The sequence below is a fragment of the Macaca mulatta genome, chromosome 2 (genome assembly GCF_049350105.2).
Source record: "Macaca mulatta isolate MMU2019108-1 chromosome 2, T2T-MMU8v2.0, whole genome shotgun sequence".
In the NCBI taxonomy this organism is placed as follows: Eukaryota; Metazoa; Chordata; class Mammalia; order Primates; family Cercopithecidae; genus Macaca; species Macaca mulatta.
This window is the reverse complement of record NC_133407.1, coordinates 105,105,208-105,131,857: the sequence shown is the minus strand read 5'-3', so window position 1 is coordinate 105,131,857 and position 26,650 is coordinate 105,105,208. Positions and strand designations below refer to the sequence as shown.

Sequence of the window (26,650 nt, the reverse complement as noted above, 5' to 3'; positions counted from 1 at the left end):
TACCTTCTAGTCCTTCCTTTTTTCATCTGATGCATCAAGTTTGACTCTTTTATCTTGGGCTTCTTATGACTTGCACTTAGCATTTATCTGAATCATTAATTTTTAATTGAAATTTTGCCAGTTGTCCCAATAGTGTCTCCTTTTTCTTTTCTGTGCCAAGATCCTGTTCAGTAGCATGGATTGTATTTTCTTTTCTTTCTTTCTTTCTTTTTTTTTTGAGATAGAGTTTTGCTCTTGTTGCCCAGGCTGGAGTGCAGTGGTGTGATCTTGGCTCACTACAACCTCTGCCTCCTGGGTTCAAGCGATTCCTGTGCCTCAGCCTCCCGAGTAGCTGGGATTACAGACACCTGCCACCATACCCGGCTAATTTTTGTATTATTAGTAGAGACGGGGCTTCACCATGATGGCCAGGCCGGTCTTGAACTCCTGACCTCAGGTGATCCACCCGCCTCAGCCTCCCAAAGTGCTGGGATTACAGGCGTGAGCCACTGCACCCGGCTGTATTTTGTTTTCATAGCTCTTTAGTCTCCTCCAGTCTGACAGAGTTCTTCAGTCTTTGTGTTTTTCATGTCATTTACAATTTTTAGAGTGCACAGCTTTTATTTTGTGGGGTGAGGCCCAGCTTGGGTCTGTCTGTGTTTCCTCAGTAAACCTCCATAGCATCCATTGATGACTGTTAACTGTACCAGATACCTCTGTGGTGGTTGCTATGTGATGATTATCCTTTTGCATCATTCTCTTTACATCAGAGGTTGGCAAATATTTTCTGTAAAGGACCAGATAATAAATATTTTGGGTTTTGCAGGTCATAAACAGTCTCTGTTGCATATTCTTTTGCTTTCAGTAACCCTTTAAAAATGTAAACACCATTTTTTTTGCATTGATCATTAGCTATGCAAATGATTTTGATAGTCTTATATATAAGTTGGAATTCTATTTTGAGGAAGCACTTTCCCTTCTTCAACGTGCATATACATATTTATATCAGCATGGACTCGTGGATATAGATTTTATTCAATGGGTTGTAATGTGATACTATTACTGCTACTGCTTATTATTTGGGTGCTCTAATCATCCCAGATTTGGCCAATGGGATCCTTTCAAGATGACTTCTGTGTCCTTGGACTTATTTCTGTCACTGAGCACTTCCTTAACTCCTGATACTACGTACCGTTCTGGGCTCCTTTTGTGCTCTTCCTGTGCCAGCCTTGGAATCAGTCATTTCTCCAAGAAATCCTAAGTGTTTCAAAACGAAGATCTGGGTGCTCTTTGTGTTCATTCCCTGGGGAGTGTCATTGTTGCTTCTCAGTATTCAAAGCTGGATAAAATATATGTACCCATGCATACACATTTATATTTTAAAAATGTCTGTCAATGTACACATTTGGAAAAAACCTCATGAATTTATATTTTAATTTTAATACCTCAGAATTCTTTCTAGTCTTCCCTCTTTCTTTTTTTTTTTCTCAAAACGGAGTCTTGCTCTGTTGCCCAGGCTGGAGTGCAATTGCGCGATCTCGGCTCACTGCAACCTCCACCTCCTGGGTTCAAATGATTCTCCTGACCCTGCTTCCTGAATAGCTGGGATTACAAGTGCGCATCACCACATCCAGCTAATTTTTTTGTAGTTTTAGTATAGAGGCCGTTTCACCATGTTGGCCAGGCTGGTCTCAAACTCCTGACCTCGTGATCTGCCCACCTTGACCTCCCAAAGTGCTGGGATTACAGGCGTGAGCCACCACGCCTGGTCTAGTCTTCCTTCTTTCTGTGTTTGTAAATCTCTTCTCAGAGAGAAACTGGGTTCTCATTATTCTCAGTATACTTACTGATTTGTTCATTCAGTTCATTTGTTCCCCTTAGTGTAGCCAATTCCCATTGACTCCACACTGGAGGCCTCCTCCATGTTACCCCACCCTTCCTTGCTGCTACCACTCTGCTTCCTTGGGCACTCCTCAGCTCAGCACGCTCTTTTCCCTTGTTGACCTCCTTTCTCAGACTGCCATATGGATACTGGGTGGGAAGATTAGGAAGGAGTATTAAGAAAGCAAAGGGCTAGAAGTCCTCTTTGATACTTTCCTTTCCCTTAAGTTCTTCCACTTTATTGTTTACAACCAGCTGGTCAACCTGTCCTATGATTCTAACTCATCAGCATCTCTCAGATCTGCCCACATCTCTCTGCAGCTGTATGGCTACTTCCATAATCCAGGCCACGACCATCTCTCACCTGGAGTAGCTTTCTAAATGGTCTTCCGAAGTCCAGTTTTAGGCTCCACCAACTTGATTCTCCACACAAAATGAACTTCATAAAATCATATCTCCTCTTCTTACATGCTTAAACTTTTCAAAGCTTTCAATTTTTTGGAAGGGTTAATAATACTTTATTCATAGTACTAGGTAGAAGTTGAAAATTGATGACTGCTTTAAGGTAATATTAATGTTAAAAGCAGCAATTTTGCTTAGTAAATTAGTTACGTTTATTTTATTATAATGTCATACATGTTAAACTCCTTGAAATCTAAGACTGTGTTTTATTTATCTCTTTCTGTTTGATACCAGGCCTGTTGATAGCAAGTTAAGATTTTTCTCGCAAAGATTAAGAGGGAGCATCCTGCCCTACATGTGAATAGAGGGCAGAGGTTAATAAGATTAAACTCCCCTCTTTACTGGGAGACAAAGAGGAATTGGCCATAAAATTCCTGCTAATAATAAAAGGCAGGTGGGGAACGGCATGAGATCGTTATACAGTTACTCTAACATCATAATCTTAAGAAAAAAAATTGCACCTGCATGGTTAACAGATTTACATGAGGATTTATTAAAGACTGAGGATATAGGAACTGAGAATATGCATTTGGAAGATAATTCACACACATTCCTGGCAAGGAATGACAACTGCCTCCTCTCTGGAATGGCTTACAGAGCTGAATCTCCTTCTTAAGGTCTTTTTTTTGCTATTTACCTCTCAGGAGCATGTCTTGGAGGATACATTTGGTGATACAGGTCAGAATTCTTAACATGATCTTCAATATCTTGCATGATTTAGTGCTTGCCTACCTCTTCGGTTCCATCTCGTAACACTCATTCCCTCCCTCACTCTGTCTCCAAACTTACCTTCAGACATTTCCTAGGATTTCCAAGCATTTTTCTGCCTCAAGACCTTCCCCCCTTGCTGTTTCCTTTGCTTGGATGTTCTCTGCTGGTTTTTACATCGCCAGTTCCTTATTTCAGATCTCACCTTAAGTGTCACCTCCTCAATTAGGACCTCCCTGACTCTGCTCTGTCCCCTCTAATGAACACAGCTTTATTTATTTAATGTATTTATACACAGTGTTTTTTTTTTTTTTTTTTTTTTTGGAGACAGAGTCTCGCTCTGTCACCCAGGCTGGAGTGCAGTGGTGTGATCTCAGCTTACTGCAACCTCTGCCTCCTGGATTCAAGCAATTCTCCTGACTCAGCCTCCTGAGTAGCTCAGATTACAGGTGTGCACCACCATGCTTGGCTGATTTTTGTATTTTTAGTAGAGACAGGGTTTCACCATGTTGGTCAGGGTGGTTTCGAACTCCTGACCATGTGATCCACCTGCCTCTGCCTCCCAAAGTGCTGGAATTACAGGCGTGAGCCACCGCATCTGGCCTCATGCACAGTTTTTTTCATTAGTGTAAGTTCTAGGAAGACAGAAGTCCTGTTGTTCCTTTTCTGGGCACGTGGTAGGTGCTGAGTAGATATCTGCTAATCAGATGAATGAATGAGCAGGTGGAGTATAGCATGGCTTAGTGCTGAGGGAGCAACCTGTACACGTTGTTCCACTTGTAACCATCTGGATTTCCTGCCTGTCAGTGATTTTCTGACCTATTTCTCCTAACAATCTCTTGGCTCCATAGATTGTTCTACACCAGTGTGTTCTCTCCACACCAGCAACATTAACATTTCCTGGGAACTTGATAGAAGTGTTGTTTATTGGGCCCAAACTCAGACTTACTGAACAAGAGTCCCCCGTGGGGAGAGGCCAGTAATCTCTATTTCAACATGCTTCCAGGTGATTTTGCCTGCTGATATTTAAGAACCACTGCCCTAGTCCTTGCAGCTCTTAAAATACACCAGTGTGGCTTAGAGTAAAATATAACTAACTTGTCCTTTCCACTCAGGAGTGGCAGCATTGGTAGGTATTGGTAGTTGGAAGGAGTGGACCTGACTTGGGGAATGTGTTGAATAGATAAAAGTGATTCTTAGACTTGTTGGGATTATAGGGAAAATCTCTATAGGGACCATAGTGAGAACCAGAGAAACCTGTAGAGTTGGATTGAGTACAGTGGCTCCTATGAGAGAGGTAGCTAAAGTAATCATAATTACTGAAGTGCTGAGATGAAAAGGTGTCAAAAAGTGAAGAAGTATGCAGGATAGTGGTTCTCACTGGGGTTGGAGGGGAGCTTTTCAAGCAACATTGACTACTTCCTCTTCTCTGTCCACCCCCTGCCCCTATTCTGATATATCTTAAGATCTCTCAGGGGTCAGATAAGAGTGTGTGTAGTTTGAAAAACCTCCCAGGGTAATTTCATATGACATCAAAAAATCATTTGAAATACCAAAAAAAAATGGTTCTTAAACGTTTTCTTCCTTGGCGATTCTGCTCATATGTTTCTAACAGATATGCAGCCTTCAATTTTGAGTGAGTGTGTTTCTTGGAAACTGCTTTTATTGAACAGACTAAGAAAATTCAAATTCTGGAGGTAACACTAAATGTTCTTTTCGAAGTAAATTTTGAAGTGAATTTTGAACTGGAACAATTTTTTTCCAATTTAAAAATATAATCTCAGAGTCTTTTTTTTTTCTTGAGATGGAGTTTTACTCTTGTTGCCTAGGCTAGAGTGCAGTGGCATGATCTTGGCTCATTGCAACTTCCACCTTCCGGTTTCAAGTAATTCTCCTGTGTCAGCCTCCCGAGTAATTGGGATTACAGGCACCCGCTAGCAGGCTAGGCTAATTTTTGTATTTTTAGTAGAGATGGGGTTTCACCTTGTTGGCCAGGCTGGCCTCGAACTCCTGACCTTGTGATCTGCCTGCCTCAGTCTCCCTGAGTTCTGGAATTGCAGGCATGAGCCTCTGTGCCCGACCAGACTCTATTTTAATAAGTAAATGTTTAAAAATCACATCACTGAAGATCAGATTTGATTTGATTTCTTTTTTTTTGATTCAGAAAATACAAGTACTAGTGTGCTGGTAAGGCTCTGTGCATCTTCTCAGTTGCTCAGAAGCCTTCAACCGAGTTTGATATTTAGAAGTGAATTAGAGTATTTTCTGCATGAGCTTTTCAAAACGGAAAGTCTGTTAGGCTGTTGCACGGCATTCTGAAGAAGACCCATTCCATTTGTCCAGAAGTAGTCTGGGAAAATCTTTTATTAAGACATTTCCCCATCATAACTGGGTAGGGATTTTATATCAGTGGAAAGTCGGTTTTGCAGTGCCAGCTCCTCCAAGAATTGTTATAGTGCTAATGAGACTTATTGTTTTGCTGTGTTGAAGTCATTGCTGAGAGAATCCTAATTTGCTAGAAAAATTCTGATCTTTAGCGACATCACTTCAAATGATCTTTTTTAAAAAAAATACTTGGATTAGGAAAATAATTAAACAATACTGTTTTGATTTCATAAACAGCAATTTTAGATTCATTTTTAAAACTTTCACAATTTTTATTTTTTAATTAAAGAATGCTTTTTATACACACACACATACACACACCCCTACCTCTCAAAATTTTAAAATTATAACCAGATTTTTAGAATGGAATTCATTTTTCTATTGTGTTACATGAACACAGATAAAAAAATAAAGTGAATTCATTTTTAATATTCCTTTTTTCAGATATTACTACTATTAATACTTTTCTACCAAAACTCATGCAATTTGGAGTTTAGATTTGAAGAACCCTAGTTTCGTATTTTCTAAACCATATCTAATTTACCCATCTGTAGCTTTTTTGAAAGAAAGAGGACACACTGAAAAGTTATTTGAAAAATGCCCAAAGCAGAGTTTAATTATTTGATTGCATGTCATTCTGATATGGATATCTCTAAATGAATAAAAATCCCTGGTATATGTTTGAAATGGAGTCAGTGATTATTAATTCTATAGGTGTTTGTAGAATTTTATAGGTGTTTCATATGATAGTTCCACAAGGAAAGGGACTTGTTTTTAGGGAGAAGTATATAGTTCGTGCTCTACAAATGCTCATTTTTTCAGTGTATATATTTACTTGTTTATTTCAGAAATGGCAGTAAATGTATACGTTATTAATTAAAAAATCTCCCATAAATGTTTATTTCAATACAAGTTAAAAAGTATCTAATATAGTCATTGGCATTGGAGTGCAACTTTAAATATTACTATAAAGTAATATGCATTTACTGGAAAAATTTGAATGGTATAAACGTGAAAGATCGAAGGTTCTTTGTGGCCCCATTCCTACCTCCCACCTCTCAGTCCTGCCCTCAAGAGGAAGCATCTGGAAAAAAGTCCTTCCTTGTCGTGAGTTATATTTACCTTTTCCTTTCTGGCTATAATAAAGTCATCTTGGCATTTTCATAAAGATTGGAGCTGGATGCAGTGGCTCACACCTGTAATCCCAGTACTTTGGGAGGCTGAGGTGGGCAGATCATCTGAGGTCAGGAGATTGAGACCATCCTGGCTAACACGGTGAAACCCCGTCTCTACTGAATGACATTTAAAGGAAATTTATTCTTGGAGAGAAAAAGGTTTTTAATTTTTTTCTAAGATGATTAAGAAAATGGAAATAGTTTTCAAAGTCTTGTATCTTTTTTATATCTCCCTCCCTCCTGTCCCTCCTTTTGACATCATTATTTGTTTGTTTTATATTTGATCTTTTTGTTATTAATCAAGGTTATAAATCTGTTTAAAATATAAATCAGGGAGAGAGAGCTTATATGATATTATAATGAGTGTTTTTATAAAACTATTCCTAGCTTAAGCTTATTTCTCTCTTTGGAGTCTCTCATGTACACACGGAATATCATCATGTCTTTCTTTTCCTTAAAACCTTTCAAGACCTTCCCTTTCCTTATGGCATACATTTTTAAGTTCCTAGCTTTGTTGACCAACTCTGGCTCCAACCTGCTTTTCTAGATAGATCATAAGGTTTTCTTCTTTCCTACTGTGTACTTCTTTTTCTGCACTTGATAAATGTTCTAATTGCATCAGACACCTTACATGTTTATGTCTCCATGTGAATACTTGTTCTGTTCTCTCAAGCTTGAATTTCTTTTTAACTCACTTGTTCACCTATTTCCCATCTACCCTTCAAAAACTGGCTCAGCGTCATCTTATTTATATACCTTTTATTGACTTTTTCTTCCTTTCCAAGCACAATTAATTGAGCCCACTTCTATTCCAATACTTAATACATTCTGTTAGCTGATTTTAAGTTTCATGTCTAATAGTCTGAGAGCAATTTAGGAACAGTCTGGGGTCTGATTACATCAGTTTAATTCCCTGCTTTGCTACTTACTAGCTATATGCCTCTCAGCAAGTTACTTAACTACTGTATGCTTTAGTTTTATCATCTATAAAATGAAGATAATAAACTACCTTTCTCATATTTGTTAGAAGAATTAAATAATCTTCAGATATTTACAGATAGTGTTCCTCACATTGTAAACAATAAATGCCAGATATTCACTTTTACCACTGTTTTTCAGCACTTAGTTCATTATCTGAAGGTATTTGATAATGTGTTTTATTAATTAAAGGGAAATTTTTCTATATAGGTTTATGGATTTATCAATTTAATGGTTATTGCTACAGTAGTCTCTAGTGTTTTAAAACAACTTTAGCTTTTATTGGCAGCCAGATTGTTTTATTTTTAAGTTTGTTGAAAATTTCCAACTTTCTTGTGCCAAAATATGTAATAAGAGAGCCAAGTAAGCACCTTCTACTCCTTGACACAGAAGCCTGTGTTACCTTTCAGGGGAATGATTGATGCACTTGGAGTTGCCTGACAGATCTGTTCTCTTGTCTTTGTAGGCCTTGTGTAGAATCACTCGCCATTCTCCTACTGCCTTCCAGAATGTTATTGAAAAGGTGGGACTGAACTCAGTAATAAACTCCCTGGCCTCTGCCATCTGCAAAGTTCAGCAGTACATGTTGACCTTATTCACTGCCATGTTGTCCTGTGGGATTCATCTTCAAAGACTAATCCAAGAAAAGGTTTGACTTAGGTTTTACCTGTTACTCTACATTAAAAATTGTTGTTTTCTTCTGCAATTTTAGTGGTTCTGCAAGTGATGTCGTGTTTGTAGAATTCATTTTTCATCCCAAGAGGCCTTTTTGAACTTTGCCAAACCTTTGTACCACAGAGTGTTCATCCGAACATGTTATAAGAGCCTTTTAGTGATTAAAATAGAAATTCTTTAAGTGGCTTCTGTCTGCTTGTCCCATTTTGGTAATGTTAAACTAGAAAATGTCTCAGTGCTTCCTATGTACTGGCATTTCTTATGCCTCACCAACTCCAGCTTCCATCTCTTTCTCCCATATCCTTTGCCTTTTTTAGGGGGAGGAGTCCCTTTATAGTTTTCTGCTTACGCTGTCCTATTTTTATTCCTTTCCTTGTAATACCCTGCCAGTCAAAATTATAGAGCCCCCATTCTGTTTTTAACCTATCCTCTTCTAGTCCTTTATATGCCTTTATTGTATATACAGTAGAGTTTGTAAGTATTAAATTCATATCACCGAACTGTATAGTGATAAACAGGTCTCTCTAGTAGCGTTTCTCGAAGTGTCTTCTCTAGCTCATTGCTAAAGGGTGATCCCTGGACCAGCAGCGTTGACATCACCTAGAAGCATGTTGGAAATGTAGACTCTTAGGCCCCATGCAGACCTGCTGAATCAGAATCTACATTTTAGTGAGATCTCTAGGTGATTTGTTTGAACTTTATGGTTTGAGAAGTTCTGCCTGAGAATATTAGTGTTTGATGATGTGTTAACAGGTAAAAAATAAAGTAGGTCTGGCTATATATAAATTTGGAAAGCAATGAGTGTAACTTAGAAATATTTTCAGTTGTACAATTTTTCCCAGTTTTTAATTTGCTAATGTGTATTGTGATTGTGAATTCTCATGAGGAGAATGTAGTGTGCAGCATTATTTCAACCAGTCATTCTTTTTTCTTTTTTTTTTTTTTTTGAGGTGAAGTCTCGCTCTGTTGCCCAGGCTGGAGTGCAGTGTGGCGCAATCTCGGCTCACTGCAAGTTCTGCCTCCTGGGTTCACGCCATTCTTCTGCCTCAGCCTCCCAAGTAGCTGGGACCACAGGCGCTCGCCACCAAGCCTGGCTAATTTTTTGTTTTTGTATATTTAATAGAGATGGGGTTTCACCGTGTTAGCCAGGATGGTCTTGATCTCCTGACCTTGTGATCAGCCTGCCTTGGCCTCCCAAAGTGCTGAGATTACAGGTCTTTTTTTCTATAAGAGGTAGAGAGGTGTACCTTTCAATTCAGAGTTTTGCAAAACGTGTGAAGGTAACACTGCTTAGAAGTGTGGAATGGAACCACTTAAATACACTGTTTACCATGGTTCTTCTGCTTTAAATGAAACACATTTTGGTTTTTATGATAAAACTTAAAATTTCAGTAACTATTATGAGTAACCCTCAGATTTACATAGTAAACTTGATCTGTGGAAGTCCAAATAGAGGTAAACCACTTCTTGTCTTTAATTATTCTGATTTAGATTCTGCTAAGAAATTTGTGCCTCAGAGAAAGTATTTTTTTCTAACAAATCTATGTGTCTCGTTTTTGCTATTAAATTTTCACTCATTAAATGTTCTTATCATTATATCAGAAAAAGTAATACTTGAATAATTTTACCATGTAATCCATGGTTAGAAAGGCTGAGAGTTTTAGAAGAATTTGTGTGGGTGGGTGGGGGTGTGTGTGTGTGTGTGTGTGTGTGTGTGTGTGTGTGTGTGTTTTACCCTCAGCACAGGCATGGATTGATTGAGTTTCAAATATAGTATTTCACAAAAGCAGTAAAATAGGTTGTATATTAATATAATTTTAATTATTAATCATATATAACACTATTCCACATGTCTTAAGGAAATGAGCAATTGCATGGAATGATAAGCGGTCTTTTACTTTTGATTACTATTGGTACATTAAAAAAAGTTTTTATTGTGGTAGATAACACATAACAGAATTTATCATTTTAACCATTTTTAAGTGTACAGTTCAGTATTATTAAATATATTCACATTGTTGTGAAACAGAGCTCCAGAACCTTTTTATCCTGCAAAACTGAAACTCTATACACAAGAAATATTTTGGGTGGTGGTGGATTTTATTTGAATCTTCTGTTTTAGAGTACCTCTGACACTGAATTGGCAGGGGGAAGAAGGGTGCTACATTGATGTTGCTGGGTTGGGATGGAAGCACAGATCCCCAGTGGACTGCTTTTGTCACCTCAGGAGGTAGAAGAGCTCCTCATTACTGCTGGGTGAGAGTGCGAGGCCAGGCTTTCCACCAGGACTCCTCTGATGCTACACTGGCTGCTGAGGGGGAAGGATCCTCATTATTGCCTCCACTGATACTGGTGGAGTGGAACGGATGCCTCATCACTGGGGAAACATTGTGCAGCATGATGGAAGACTCTCTATCGTTTGGTTGGGATGAAAGCCCCAGCTCCTTGCTTGGTCTTTTGTGACACCACTCTGGCAGGGGATAATGTTGGGGCACCTTGCCATGGTCACATGAGGTTGGAAGTCTAGGCTCCCTACTTGCTCTTTGCTGGTGTGGTTTCTCCATGGTGCTTGGCTGAAGTAGAGTAGCTATTTTCTAAAAATTTTCTGTCTTGCCAGGCTGCCCCTCTCTTGGTCCTTTGGTTTGAGAGAGCTGTTTTTTCTCGTGTGTTTGTGTATGTATACCTGTTGGTGTTTCTAGGCTCTTGGATTTTTCAACACCCAATCTGGGATATAAGAAGCAAAAAGACAACTCAATGAATGCATTGCTGTATTGATCCTCAGGTTTCAAGGTCTCTAGGTGGTCTTCTGCCTTCTTTCCATGTATCTGTCATATTTGTTTTCTATATACTGTCCAGGGTTTTTGGCTGTACTTAGTGGTAGGAATAGGGAGAAGTGCATCTTCTCTCTCATCTTGTAGTTTTTTAAATGTATCTGTGACACCCTCAAAAATGTACAATGAATTTTTATTTAGAATGCAAGGTTCTATTTTAATAAAAATATTAACAAAATTTAAAAAAATTACAGTATATTGAACATTTGCTTTTTTTTGTTTTTTTTTTTTCTTGAGATAGGGTCTCACTCTGGTTGTCCAGACTGGAGTACAGTGGTGTGATCTTGGCTCATTGTAGCCTTGGCCTTCTGGACTCAGGTGACCACCTCAGCCTCCCCAGTGGCTGGGATTACAGGCGTACACCGCCACATCTGGCTCATTTTTGTATTTTTTTATACACATGGGGTCTTACTATGTTGCCCAGGCTGGTCTTGAACTCCTGGATTCAAGCGATCCCCCGTTTCAGCCTCCCAAGGTGCTGGGATTACAGGTGTGAGCCACCATGCCTAGCCCTGAACATTTACTTTGGGCCAAATGATTTTCAGCTCTGGGTCTTTCACAGATGAGACAGTGTGTTGAGTAATTTTGTCAAGTTCTTGGAATGTATAAGTGCTAGATATAAGTGCTTATGCCCTAACAGGAGGGGCTGATAATAAACAAGAAAACACAGTAATTTGGGATGGTTTTAGTGTGCTGAAGAACATAGAACAGGATATGTGATAGAGTGACTGTTAGGGGCAGTGTCCAGGTAGAGTGGAGCCAGACATTATTAGCCTAGGTTGGGACGGAGAACAGTCAGGGGAGACCTCTCTGAGAAGGTGCATTCTGGCCTTGGATGATAAGAAAGAGCTAGGAATGTGAAGATCTAGGGGCAGAACTTTGTGGTTCAGCCTTCATGAAGTGTGAGAGATCTTAGGGAGATGTGGGAAGAGAAAGAAGGTCAGCAAGGTTGGAGCACAGCCAGCAGGGGAGGAAGGGACACGGAAGAATCTGGGCAGCTGGAAGAAGACCCAGCTCAGGTAGGGTCATGATATTGGCCTTCCTAAGGGGTTTTAGCGCAATGATCATTGTCTTCATGTTACTTAAAGAAAAGTGAGTGTCTTTGTCTATACATGTCTGTACATGTATGTTTGAGGTGCAGATTTACCAGCCTTATTATTGATAGGTTAGAATGAGTGGAAGAGGGAGAGACCCAGGAGCAAATACAAAGTTGCTTCCTGTTGAACAGGGAGAAGGAATTCTATGTGTTGTTTTTTAGCGGGATTGATGCTCATATATTATGGTCTTTTACGATGGAAACCCAGCCTCCAAAAGAGTTCATTCCCTTCCTTTTAAATAAAAGAAATTACTGTTTGCTACAGAAAACTTAGAAGACTCTAAAGAAGAAAACAAAATCAGCTGGAATCTCACTACCCAGATATAATTATTGTTAACATGTTGGTTTATCTCTTTTTAGTTTTCTGTCTGTGTCTATGCATTTTATGCACACATTTACCAAGTTAAAATAAAATTGTATTGATTTTTCTTGCTATTTTCATGGGTGTTTTACTGTGTCATTAAATATTCCTCAGGGACATTAAAAAAACTTGTTATATGATTTATTTTGTGATGCACCAATAATTTAACTCTTCCTCCACTATTGAACTGTTTGGCTCCTGTTTTTTGGTTGCTACTCATCATGATACGATGAACACCCTGTTATCTACATCTTTGTGTTCACCTCTAATAGATTACCTCAAGTGTTACATACATTTGTAAGGCGCTGCATTAATGTTGCTAGATTGTTCTCTGGAAAAGTTGATTATGTGGGTACCATTTACTTGTAATTTAGCCAGTAATCATTTAAGCCACATGCTGTATTTTCTTATAATAAAACCTAGAGTTTAACGTTATTTAATTATCAGTATACTTCATGTTTTCATAGTTATTTGTAGTTCATAATTAATCTCTGATTCTCCATTTGAAATTTGTAACTGTAGCCAGGTTTTCATCTTAAACTAACTAGGTGGTAGAGTCTATTCTCTTCTGAATCATACACATTTTCTTGAGTGGATATTTATGTATTGAAGGAACTTGTTCAGTTCACACTGTCATCTGCGTTAGCTACTTGGGTGTCAGTGTCCTTAGATGGTTATTATTTAGCAGCTATTTGGATGAGTAGCCATTTGCATCATGAGCGCTTGATTTATTTTGTGTCATCATCTTTAAAATGATTTGCTTGCCCATGGATGTGCTTAATAGAAGAAGGTTCCTTTATCCAAAACAAGTGTTAGTTCCATACACTGTGATGTAAAAAGTGAACAGTCATAACCAGAATGAGAGGGGACTTTTGATTAAAAATCAAAGTGACAAACCACCTTTTTCCATTTTTTTCCCCTAAACACTTAATAGGAAACTTTTTTTTTTTTTTTGAGATGGAGTTTCACTTGATTTCCAGGCTGGAGTGCAATGGAGCGATCTTGGCTCATCGCAACCTCCGCCTCCCGGGTTCAAGCAATTCTCCTGCCTCAGACTCCTGAGTAGCTGGGATTAAAGGCATGCACCACCATGCCCAGCTGATTTTGTGTTTTTAGTAGAGATGGGGTTTCTCTCTGTTGGTCAGGCTGGTCTCGAACTCCCAACCTCAGATGATCTACCTGCCTCGGCCTCCCAAAGTGCTGGGATTATAGGCGTGAGCCACCATGCCTGGCCAATAGGAAACTTTTTGAACTATTGGCAGATGGTACTTTATATATGATTCTTGAATCACTGCTAGATATAGGGAATTGATTACCTTTTTATAATTGAGATGCTTGAATGACTGACCAAGAAGCTTCTGGAAGACCTGATCAAGTAGAAGAAAGAACCTTGTAGGTTAGGTATGAGTTTATTTACTAATCCTTGTACTCCAAACTCTTTTATTTTTCTAGTTTACTTTGTAGTCATTTTTCTGGTACTTCCAAGCTGTTAATGTTTCCTGCAAATATTTCATTTTCAAGGCGGGAGGAGTTTGAGAGTTCATGGTTGTTTCCTGATGTTTATTGGGGAGAAATATGTTGGATGAGCTCATTACGATTTTCTATAATTATAATATCTAAAAACTTAAAGTAGTCAATGCTAATGTACTTTAATTGTTATCAGACTGTATAGTGACAAATGTTAGGATTCGTATGAGTAGTATAGAAATTCAAGCTGGGCACAGTGGTATGCACCTGCAGCCCCAATTACTTGGGAGGCTGTGACTGGAGGATTGCATGGACCTAGGAGTTCAAGGCCTGCCTGGACAACATGGTGAGACCCCATCTCTCTCTCTCTCTCTCTCTCTCTCTCTCTTTTTTTTTTTTTTGAGACAGTCTTGGTCTGTTGCCTAGGCTGGAGTGCAGTGGCATGATCTCAACTCACTGCAACCTCCGCCTCCTGGTTCAAGCAATTCTCATATCTCAGCCCCCCAAGCAGCTGGGGTTATAGGCATGAGCCACTGCATCTGGCTAAGTTTTGTATTTTTAATAGAGACAGAGTTTTGCCATGTTGGCCAGACTGGTCTTGAACTCCTGGCCTCAAGCAGTCTGCCCTCCTCAGCCTCCCAAAGTGCTGGGATTACAGGTGTGAGCCACTGCTCCTGGCTAAGATTCCATCTCTATTTAAATAAAAAAAGAAAATTCAGAATATGTGGAATACAGAACACCAAAGACCAAAGTTAAACATTTATCTCTCTGAGGTAATCACTGTAAAAAATTTGATATATATCCTTTCAAGTTCATACTTGCTATGCATATATATACATATACACATGTATACGTTGACATATTTCCCCCTTCCCTGCTCTCATGCTATTAGAGTCTTTTTTTTTTGTAGAAATTGGACCGACTCTATGTTCTTTGCTGGCACATATTTCTCCTATTCAGTGATGTGTTACGAATGTGTGTTTAAGTCAATTTATGCAACTATTCAATATCATTTTAAAAGGTTACGATATACGATCATATGAAGATATTACAATTTATTCCAACAGTTCCCTTTTGTACATTTAATAATTTCTATTGATTTGCCAGGGAGAACATTCTCATGGCTAAATCCTTTTGTATGGACATCCTTAATTATTCCCTTAAGATAAACTTTTAAATAAAGTTGCTGGATTAGCCTCATTTCTTAAAAAGTTTTTTTTTTTTTTGAGATGGAGTCTTGCTCTGTCGCCCAGCGTGGAGTGCAGTGGCGCAATCTTGGCTCACTGCAAGCTCCACCTCCTGGGTTTATGCCATTCTCCTGCCTCAGCCTCCCAAGTAGCTGGGACTACAGGCACCTGCCACCACGCCAGGCTAATTTTTTGTTTTTGTATTTTTAGTAGAGACGGGGTTTCACCGTGTTAGCCAGGATGGTCTCGATCTCCTGACCTTGTGATCCGCCTGCCTCGGCCTCCCAAAGTGCTGGGATTACAGGCGTGAGCCACTGCGCCAGGCTGTAACATGGTAGTTTTTTTTTCTTTTTATTATTTTACTTTAAGTTCTAGGGTACATGTGTAAACATGCAGGTTTGTTACATATGTATACATGTGCCATGTTGTGTGCTGCACCCCTTAACTCGTCATTTACATTAGGTATATCTCCTAATGCTATCCTTCCCCCCTCCCCCCACTCCCCGGCAGGCCCCAGTATATGATGTTCCCCACCCTGTGGCCACGCGTTTTCCTTGTTCAATACCCATCTATGAGTGAGAACATGCGGTGTTTGGTTTTTTGTCCTTGTGATAGTTTGCTGAGAATGATGGTTTCCAGCTTCATCCATGTCCCTACAAAGTCCATGAACTCATCCTTTTTTATGGCGGCATGGTATTCCATGGTTTATGTGTGCCACATTTTCTTAATCTAGTCTATCATTGATGGACATTTGGGTTGGTTCCAAGTCTTTGCTATTGTGAATAGTGCCACAATAAGCATACGTGTGCATGTGTCTTTATAGTAGCATGATTTATAATCCTTTGGGTATATACCCAGTAATGGGATGGCTGGGTCAAATGGTATTTCTAGTTCTAGATCCTTGAGGAATCGCCACACTGTCCTCCACGATGGTTGAACTAGTCTACAGTGCCACCAACAGTGTAAAAGTGTTCCTATTTCTCCACATCCTCTCCAGCACCTGTTGTTTCCTGACTTTGTAGTGATCGCCATTCTAACTGGTGTGAGATGGTATCTCATTGTGGTTTTGATTTGCATTTCTCTGATGACCATTGATGATGAGCATTTTTTCATGTGTCTGTTGGCTGCATAAATCCTTTGCCCACTTTTTGATGGGGTTGTTTGATTTTTTCTTGTAAATTTGTTTAAGTTCTTTGTAGATTCTGGATATTAGCCCTTTGTCAGATGGGTAGATTGTAAAAATTTTCTCTCATTCTGTAGGTTGCCTGGTCACACTGATGGTAGTTTCTGTTGCTGTGCAGAAGCTCTTTAGTTTAATTAGATCCCATTTGTCAATTTTGGCTTTTGTTGCCATTGCTTTTGGTGTTTTAGTCATGAAGTCCTTGCCCATGCCTATGGCTTGAATGGTATTGGCTAGGTTTTCTTCTACAGTTTTTATGGGTTTAGGTCTACCATTTAAGTCTTTAATCCATCTTGAATTTATTTTTGTATAAGGTGTAGGGAAGGGCTCCAGTTTCAACTTTCTACTTATGGCTAGCCAGTTTTCCCAGCACCATTTATTAAATAGGGAATCCTTTTCCTATTTCTTGTTTTTGTCATGTTTGTCGAAGATCAGATGGTTGTAGATGTGTGGTATTACTTCCGAGGGCCCTATTCTGTTCCATTGGTCTATATCTCTGTTTTGGTACCAGTACCATGCTGCTTTGGTTACTGTAGCCTTGTAGTATAGTTTGAAGTCAGGTAGCGTGATGCCTCCAGCTTTGTTCTTTTGGCTTAGGATTATCTTGGCAATGTGGGCTCTTTTTTGGTTCCATATGAACTTTAAAGTAGTTTTTTCCAATTCTGTGAAGAAAGTCATTGGTAGCTTGATGTGGATGGCATTGAATCTACACATTACTTTGGGCAGTATGGCCATTTTCACAATATTGATTGTTCCTATCCATGGGCATGGAATGTTCTTCCATTTGTTTGTATCTTCTTTTATTTCGCTGAGCAGTGGTTTGTAGTTCTCCTTGAAGAGGTCCTTGACATCCCTTGTAAGTTGGATTCCTAGGTATTTTATTCTCTTTGAAGCAGTTGTAATTGGGAGTTCACTCATGATTTGGCTGTCCGTCTGTCTGTTATTGGTGTATAGGAATGCTTGTGATTTTTGTACATTGATTTTGTATCCTGAGACTTTGCTGAAGTAGTTTATCAGCTTAAGGAGATTTTGGATTGAGACGATGGGGTTTTCCAAACATACAATAATGTCATCTGCAAACAGGGACAATTTGACTTCCTCTTTTCCTAATTGAATATACTTTATTTCTTTCTCTTGCCTGATTGCCCTGGCCAGAACTTCCAGCTCTATGTTGAATCGGAGCGGTGAGAAAGGGCATCCCTGTCTTATGCCAGTTTTCAAAGGGAATGCTTCCAGTTTTTGCCCATTCAGTATGATATTGGCTGTGGGTTTGTCATAAATAGCTCTTATTATTTTGAGATACATCCCATCAATGCCTAGTTTATTGAGAGTTTTTAGCTTGAAGGGCTGTTGAATTTTGTCAAAGGCCTTTTCTGCTTCTATTGAGATAATCATGTGGTTTTTGTCTTTGGTTCTGTTTGTATGATGGATTATATTTATTGATTTGCATATGTTGAACCAGCCTTGCATCCCAGGGATGAAGCCAACTTGATTGTGGCAGATAAGCTTTTTGATGTGCTGCTGGATTCGGTTTGCCAGTATTTCACTGAGGATTTTTGCATTGATGTTCATCAGGGATATTGGTCTAAAATTCTCTTTTTTTGTTATGTCTTTGCCACGCTTTGGTATCAGGATGATGCTGACCTCGTAAAATGAGTTAGGGAGGATTCCCTCTTTTTCTGTTGATTGGAATAGTTTCAGAAGGAATGGAACCAGCTCCTCATTGTACCTCTGGTAGAATTCAGCTGTGAATCCATCTGGTCCTGGACTGTTTTGGTTGCTAGGCTATTAATTATTGCCTCAATTTCAGAAGCTGTTATTGGTCTATTCAGGGATTCAACTTCTTCCTGGTTTAGTCTTGGGAGGGTGTATGTGTCCAGGAATTTATCCATTTCTTCTAGATTTTCTAGTTTATCTGCGTAGAGGTGTTTATAGTATTCTCTGATGGTAGTTTGTATTTCTGTGGGATTGGTGGTGATATCCCCTTTGTCATTTTTTATTGCGTCTTGTTTGATTCTTCTCTCTTTTCTTCTTTATTAGTCTTGCTTGCAGTCTATGAATTTTGTTGATCTTTTCAAAAAATCAGCTCCTGGATTCATTGATTTTTGAAGGGTTTTTTGTGTCTCTATCTCCTTCAGTTCTTCTCTGATGTTAGTCATTTCTTGCCTTCTGCTAGCTTTTCAATGTGTTTGCTCTTGCTTCTCTAGTTCTTTTAATTGTGATGTTAGGCTGTCAATTTTAGATCTCTCCTGCTTTCTCTTGTGGGCATTTCGTGCTGTACATTTCCCTCTACACACTGCTTTAAATGTGTCCCTGAGATTCTGGTGTGTTGTGTCTTTGTTCTCATTGGTTTCAAAGAACATCTTATTTCTGCCTTTATTTCGTTATGTACCGAGTAGTCATTTAGGAGCAGGTTGTTCAGTTTCCATGTAGTTGAGCGGTTTTGAGTGAGTTTCTTAATCCTGAGTTCTAGTTTGATTGCACTGTGGTCTGAGAGACAGTTTGTTATAATTTCTGTTCTTTTACATTTACTGAGGAGTGCTTTACTTCCAACTATGTGGTCAATTTTGGAATAAGTGTGATGTGGTGCTGAGAAGAATGTATATTCTGTTGATTTGGGGTGGAGAGTTCTGTAGATGTCTATTAGGTCCGCTTGATGCAGAGCTGAGTTCAATTCCTGGATATCCTTGTTAACTTTCTGTCTCGTTGATCTGTCTAATGTTGACAGTGGGGTGTTAAAGTCTCTCATTATTATTGTGCGGGAATCTGAGTCTCTTTTTAGGTCTCTCAGGACTTGCTTTATGAATCTGGGTGCTCCTGTATTGGATGCATGAACCATTAGGATGGTTAGCTCTCCTTGTTGAATTGATCTCTCTACCATAACACTGTAGTTTTGTATGTACTTGCAAATAGCTATAGTGCCAGTAAAAAATGTGATAAAATTAAACTCTTGCACATATGCCAAAAATATTTTGATTTAACACTTCATTAAGTGCATGATTACAGTCTCTATATCTTTTGATTTACCTTTCTATCTTTAAAATTTTCAGCTGAGATACTTAGAGGTCACATAGTAAATTAAGGTTTTCTTTTTTTACTAATATCCATCTTTTTAAATTTGGTGAGTCACAGTAAGTTATTTTTGGGTTCTTGAAAGCTGTGTCCCTGTTCTAAATTTGAGTGCAGAAATCATGCCACTTACAAAATATGCTTTGTCTTCTTACATCAGAGTGTCTGGTAGAAGGTGACTGTTCTTGGAACTTAAAAAATCTAAACAGGACAAGAACAGAATCTGGAAAATATTTCCGTTTCTGATAATATGGCTGAGTAGATACTCTGCAAACCCTCTCTCATAAAATAGACATGCCAGATAGTCCTTGCAAAGACATACTTGAACTTGCCAAAAAAAGAAAAAATTCAGAATCGCTAAGAATGAAGATGAAGTGAAAATCAGAAGGGCTACCGTGAGAATAATGGGGAGGCAGCCCCAGTAGTCAAGGGACGTGTGCATGTGTTCAGTAAAAAGTTTCAAACCTAAAAGAAGTTGAGAAAAATAATATAATTGCCCTACATATACACATCATCAACAATTTTTTATTCACGGTCAGTTTTTTTTTTTTTTGGTGGAGTTTTGCTTTGGCTGGAGTGCAGCGGCATGATCTTGGTTCACTGCAATCTCCACTTCCTGGGTTCAAGCGATTGTCCTGTCTCAGCCTCCCGAGTAGCTGGGATTACAGGTGCCCGGCACCACGCCTGGCTAAATTTTGTATTTTTAGTAGAGCTGGGGTTTCACCATGTTGGCCCGGCTGGTCTTGAACTCCTGACTTCAGGTGATTCACCCACCTCAGCCTCTCAAAGTGCTGAGATTACAGGCGTGAGCCACTGCACCTGGCCATAGCCAGTTTTGTTTCATTTATATTCCCACTTCATTTATATACATTGGTTCTTCCTCTGAATTATTTTGAAGCAAAATCTATACATCATATCATTTTGTAATTACCTTATATGTATCTGTAGAAGACAAGGAATTAAAAAAATAAATATATTCACAATGTCATTAAAGACGAAAAAATTAATACGTTCTCAAAATAGCCACAAATCCAGTCAGAGTTCACTTTTTTTTTTTTTTTTTTTTTTTTGAGATGGAGTCTCTCTCTGTCGCCCAGGCTGGAGTGCCTGGGTTCACGCCGTTCTCCTGCCTCAGCCTCCCAAGTAGCTGGGACTACAGGCGCCCATCACCACGCCTGGCTAATTTTTTGTATTTTTAGTAGAGACAGGGTTTCACTGCAGAGTTCACGTTTTCTTGACTTTCTCATAAATGATTTTTTCTAGGTTATCTATTTCAATCAGGTATCTGTTTGCAAATATTGGTAAATATGTCTCATCTTCTCTCTGTCTCTCTATCCTGTCTCTCACTTTCTCTGTCCATATATATAGAGAGAAAAATGTATTTTTAAATATGTATTTGTATAAATACATATTTTTCTATCTATAAATCTCTCTGCCTCTATCTTCTCTTTCTCTGTGTTTACCTCTCTTTCTTTATATCTCTGCTTATTGATGGATAAAGGGTTAACAAAACCTTTCCCCCTTCTGTATGGGAATTTGAATTTCAGTTAACAGAGAACTCTGTGTCTCTGTGAACCCGAGAAGACCAACCTGTTATTTGTATTATCAAGCGGGACTGCTTGTGGTAAAAATGGTCCCTGATTGGTAAATTGCATCTAAGCTGGGAGAATGATAATACTTGGTAGGAAGTCACAGCTTTCGGGCTCCCTTAGGTGGGTGCAGTGACTCTGGTCTCTATGGAAACTCTGGAAGCTATGGCTATGGAGTTGTTACAAGGTAACTTGGTGTTTGTGTGGTTGGAAGTTCCTAAGCCAAGGTGGCTCCCATGCCTACCAAGCGTGGCTCTCTTCTTAATGCACCTGAGCTGTGCTTTCCAGGCTGCTGCAAGGACTCCCACAGGAGAAGAGCATCAGTTGTAGCCCTGCTGGCAAGCTCAGGTTCCTGAACAAACTGACAGATAATGTGATCTTGGGTAGTCTTTTGAATCTGTGTGCTTTGTTGACTCTAAAAAGGCCTTTGGTGGGTGCTGCGTATTTTCTCCCTGAAATTTAAAAGATAGCATATCTTTTATATTTTTAATATAATGTTTTATATTTTTATATACAATTATATTTTAATATATCTTTATATTTTTAATATAAAGATAAAAAATAGCATACACCATTGTGCACTTTATTTATTTTTGACCTGGGGTGGGGTCTAACTCTGTCACCAAGGCTGGAGTACAGTGGTGTGATCTTGGCTCACTGAAACCTCTGCCTCCTGGGCTCAAGCTGTCTTCCCACCTCAGCCTCCAGGGTAGCTGGGACCACAGGTGTGTGCCACCACACCTGGCTATTTTTTTGTATTTTCGGTAGAGACCGGGTTTTGCCATGCTGCCCAGGCTGATATCGAGCTCTTGGGTTCAGGTGATCCACCTGCCTCAGCCTCCCAAAGTGTTTCCAGAGTGTTGGGAATTACAGGTGTGAGCCACTGCATCCAGCCCATTTTGTACCTTTTTAAACTTATCTAAGAGTTAATTTCATATCTGTTTATAGAAATGTTCTTCATCTTTTTTAAAATTAGCACTTTGTAGTGTGACTGTACCACATTTTTATTCAACTGGTTTTTTATTGACATTTGAGTGTTAGATCTTTTTTTTCTGACATTATAAGACTAAATATGAAAAGAAAAACTTGAAAAAAAATTAAAAGAAAATTTACATAACTGTCTTTGTGATCTTGTAGGGAAACTTTTCTTAATGATTAGTATACAGGATATGAAAAATAGCCTAATAATGAAAAGGAAAAGTTAAGACAAAATGGGCATAGGAGGTGAAGAGTTACTTTATAGAAAAAGAAATTGGAATGGTCAGTAAACTTGGGAAAAGATACTTGAACTAGAAACTAATGGATAAAATGAAAGTTAAAATGACTATCCTATAATCTTCAGTTTGGCGAACTTGTAAGTCTGACAGAATTGCTGGCAGAGATATGGGCCAGTGGAAACTCACCTAGGTAAAGTGGAGTGCAATTTTATAATCTCTAATGAAGTTGAAGATGCACATACCTGAGCCAAAAAATACAAAAATACAAAGAAATTTGGAAAAATTGTTTATCACAGTAGTGTTTGCAGTAACATAAGGTGATGCAGAATGTAAAAGTTAACCAACAAGAGATTGCATAATTAAACTCATATCCATGTGGTGGAATATTATACAGCAATTAAAAATGAACAAACTAGATTGAAAAGAATAACATGGATAAATCTCATAAAGAAAACTTTGAGTGAAAAAAGGCAAGCTGCAGAAGGATATGGGCAATATAATAACTACGTGAGTAGTTCATTTCCATATTTATGTTGTGTTAATGTTTCAATAAAAAGGAGTTGTCATCTGAGTGCAGTGGCTTACGTCTGTAATCCCAGCACTTTGGGAGGCTGAGGTGGGTGAATCACCTGAGGTCAGGAGTTCAAGACCAGCCTGGCCAGCATGATGGAACCCCATCTCTACTAAAAATACAAAAATTAGCTGGGTGTGGTGGTGCGTGCCTGTAATTCCAGCTACTCAGTAGGCTGAGGCAGGAGAATCACTTAAACCTGGGAGGAGGAGGTTGCAGTGAGCCCAGATGGCACCACTGCACCTCCAGCCTGGGTGACAGAGCAAGATCCCATCACCATTAAAAAAAAAAAAAAAAAGGAGTTGTCACCATACATATATTATTTTCTTATATTCATTAGCATGTGGATATGGATATTATTAATACTGTAAATTATTTTGTTTAGTGAATGGTTTAAGGATACACTTTTTGTCCAGATAAGTATAATACAATTGTTTAAAAATATAAATCTTTATATTTCTTATGGATACATGGTTATGTAGTAAAAATGTCTGTGGTGGTAACCCACCAGAGTCAGCATGCTTGCTTCTGAGGATAGAGGGAGGGCAGTAGGATTGGAGAGAGGTAGGCTTCAGTTGTGTCTCTCTAATTCACTGTTTCTTAAAAAGGATTTGGGCTTACAAGTTTCAAATATGAAGATTTGATAAAGTTAAATGGATTTTAAAAAATCACCCTACTTTATTGTATCTTTGAAGTGTTCCATAATTTAAATGAAAGGATTGGTATTATATATGTACTTGAGTTGCTATAATGTTTTACATTTTTCTTTGCTTCACTTGTGAATTTTTCAGTGACCTCTGGGGAAGTTTCAGTCATTTTCTCTTTGAGGGATTTGTGTGTGTCGTAGTGGCAGTGATGGTATTAGGTATTATAGTCTTCCTACCACATGGGTAGCTTTTACTCACATGCAGTATGATTGGAAAGGAAAAGCACTGTAACATCTCACAGATATTCATGATTTTTTGTTGTTGTGGGAAATGAGGGAGAGTTCTTATTTCAAAAATTCTTATGTGCTTTTTTGGTGTTTACTAATAATATTAGTAATGATAGAATGTACAAATCATTAATTTACATTTCCTGAGTTTTGTCATCATTTGTAATTCTATGGTTCCTTTTGTTCTTTAGAAATGTATTTGAATATAAAAACACTGTGACAATGTATTCTTTCTTATTTCATCCCTTCTGAAACTTTACAGAAAGTTCCAGAAAACACTGAATTTTAGGAACTCCGTCTCTCATTGAAAACGGTATGGATTATTAAACTAACTTTGAACTTTACCACATATTTTAATGGAAATATTCTGACAGATTATTATGTGGTATTTTATAATTGACAAAGATAGAATGTGATTTAGGCATGTAAGGGAGTAGGGAAACTTACTACTCGATGGAGTGAGCTATTATTATAGTAAGCCGTATTATTAGCTGGAGTATTTGGTGTTTCAAATATAAGAAAAATTTTAGTTCTCTCTTAATATTTACAAACTTGTTGTCATCTTTCAATCTACAGGTCTTCGTGGATGACTGTAGCCATAGTTGTTTTGTTTGTGGAGAATCTGAAGTTAACTAAAAAAAAAAAAAAATACTTCTTTAGAAATTCACCTTTCAAAAGTAACGTAATATTCCTCATGTAAAAGTCTACTAGGCTCTCTCCTTTACCCTATTTACTTATGATTCAGAAAGTATCATTCTGGCTAGGCGTGGTGGCTCATGCCTGTAATCCCAGCACTTTGAGAGGCTGAGGTGGGTGGATCACTTGAGGCCAGGAGTTCAAGACCAACCTGGCCAACATGGCGTGACCCTGCCTCTACTAAAAATACAAAAAAATTAGCCTGGCGTGGTAGTGCATGCTTGTGGTTGCAGCCACTTGGGAGGGTGAGGCAGGAAGATCACTTGCACCCGGGAGGCTGGAGGTTGCAGTCAGCCAAGATTGCTCCACTGCACTCCAGCCTGGGCGACAGCATGAGACTCTGTCTCAAACAAAACAAAACAAAAAAGTATCTTTCTATAAAATCAGTATATACGTCACACATTTTTTGGTAGTAATCCTATACTCTGTAGCATTAGGAAGATTATTTTATGGATGTGAAAGAGTAACAAGTGGTTACTGCCCTGTAGAAAAATTCCCCAGTCAACATGGAAAGCTTGAAGGACTGAGGGCTGAGTGGTTCATATTTTGTGTTTTGATACAAACCTGTAACACAACAGTGATTAATAATAAGCCTGAAGCTGCAGATCTCTGTATAATTTGGAAGCACCATGGAAGATCACTGTGAAATTTAATGCATGTAAAATTTTGAAAAATTCGGATAAGCCTGCTCACTTTTTAATCAAGCATTTAAAATATGAAATTAATCTATACATATGAATCAGATTATGGGTGTATATTGTGATACTTTTAGTCTGTATTAATAAATATGTGTTCTCTGAAAGACGTTTTACTTAGATACTTGGCTAAACTTTTTAAAGGAAGATTGTAATCCAAAAATAATTTTAGATTTAATCAGTACCTTGTTTGTTTCCATCAATATTAAATAGGAAAATAGTGTCAGTGTAGTTATCTACATGATTTCTCATTGTTTTTCTTTGAGGCTGTTATCAGTTGATGGCCAGGCCATACATATTGATTTTTAGCTGTGACAGTTGAAGCAGATCAATTTTACCCCTTGAGATTTGTAAGAGATAATTTTGAAGTTCTCTACCTCGTTATCATCTCATATTTGCCTTTATGATGTGTACTAGAGGAATATTTTACTATTATGCTTAATTTTGATGGTGAAATATTTTTGGTTGTGGTGAAAGCTTTATATATTTCAGAGAGATTCCTATCATTCTGAATATTTCATTATACCATCTTTAAGTTAGAATAGAAATGTCCACTCTGAAATCACTGCTGAATACCATTTGCTTCTGGCTGTGAATGCTGGACATAACCTTGTTGTGCTGTGATTTGGGTTATAGAACTAAATGGCTTCTGCTCTTTTTCTCCACTGTAATATTTGGGTATGTTGAGCTATATGACAAGGTGAATTTCCATCAAAGCTGAATATATAGTGGATTGCTAGCTGAAGTGACCTGAGGTCAGTTTTGGTTCTCTAAAGGTAGTTTTGATTATTCATCTTTGGCACTAAGTCTTTGCCTGCAGCCTGTAATCTTCCCTCCTCAAGTGTTGTAAGATTAAAACTGTTCTAGAGGTGTGGTACACATTGCTTAAGATTAAATATAGAATCCTAGGCAACTGGTTGTAGGGAGTCAAAGTCATTACTGTTCATTCAGTCTTTCTGAAATGACTAAATGATAATTTATTTAGGACGGAAGATGTTCTTAGGCTTAGATCTAAAATTGTGCTGCAGCTTCTCAAAGGACCGAGAGTTATTGTGTTACAAATAAAGTTATGTAATTTCTTTTATTTTTGATGTTTGTAATAGTTTGTCTAGCTTGTTTCACTCCAAATCATAAGCATATTATTTTAGTTTTGCAAGATTATTAGTATAGCTGAATAACACTGCAGATGGTCCCTAATCTATAATTGCTCAGCTTATGATTTTTTTGATTTACAGTGAGTTTATTGGGATGTAACCTTATTGTAAGTTGAAAAGGATCTGTATATCAAGAAGGAATACAGTAACAGACCTCACTATCACTTATTGGTTATTTCTGTGTTTTCAAATTATGTCTATTGCTGTTTGAAACTTTTTTGTGCCTGGAAACTTTTTTTCTTTCTTTGTATACTTAAGTTATATTTTATTTTTCTATTGCTGTGTAACAAACCACCCAAAATGTTATGATTTAGACAAGGACAGTAGGTTATTTTGCTCACAAATTCTGTAATTTGAGCA

The 26,650-nt window shown here is 38.2% G+C and overlaps 1 protein-coding gene across 10 annotated transcripts in view; it reads left to right on the top strand.

Moving 5' to 3' along the window:
• The window catches only part of ULK4 (unc-51 like kinase 4), a 706,344-nt gene that overhangs the window by 163,272 nt on the left and 516,422 nt on the right, over positions 1 to 26,650 (top strand). For 8 of the 10 annotated variants that reach the window (XR_013413811.1, XR_001443048.3, XM_077992220.1 and 5 more), the window contains one exon: positions 8,035 to 8,217. Coding sequence is in view for 8 of the 10 variants with exons in the window: in XM_077992220.1 (XP_077848346.1) it covers positions 8,035 to 8,217 (183 nt within the window). In the remaining 2 variants the exon portion in view is untranslated. The remainder of the gene's footprint in view (positions 1 to 8,034; positions 8,218 to 26,650) is intronic. The other 2 variants (XM_077992223.1, XM_077992219.1) reach the window with 1 other exon arrangement.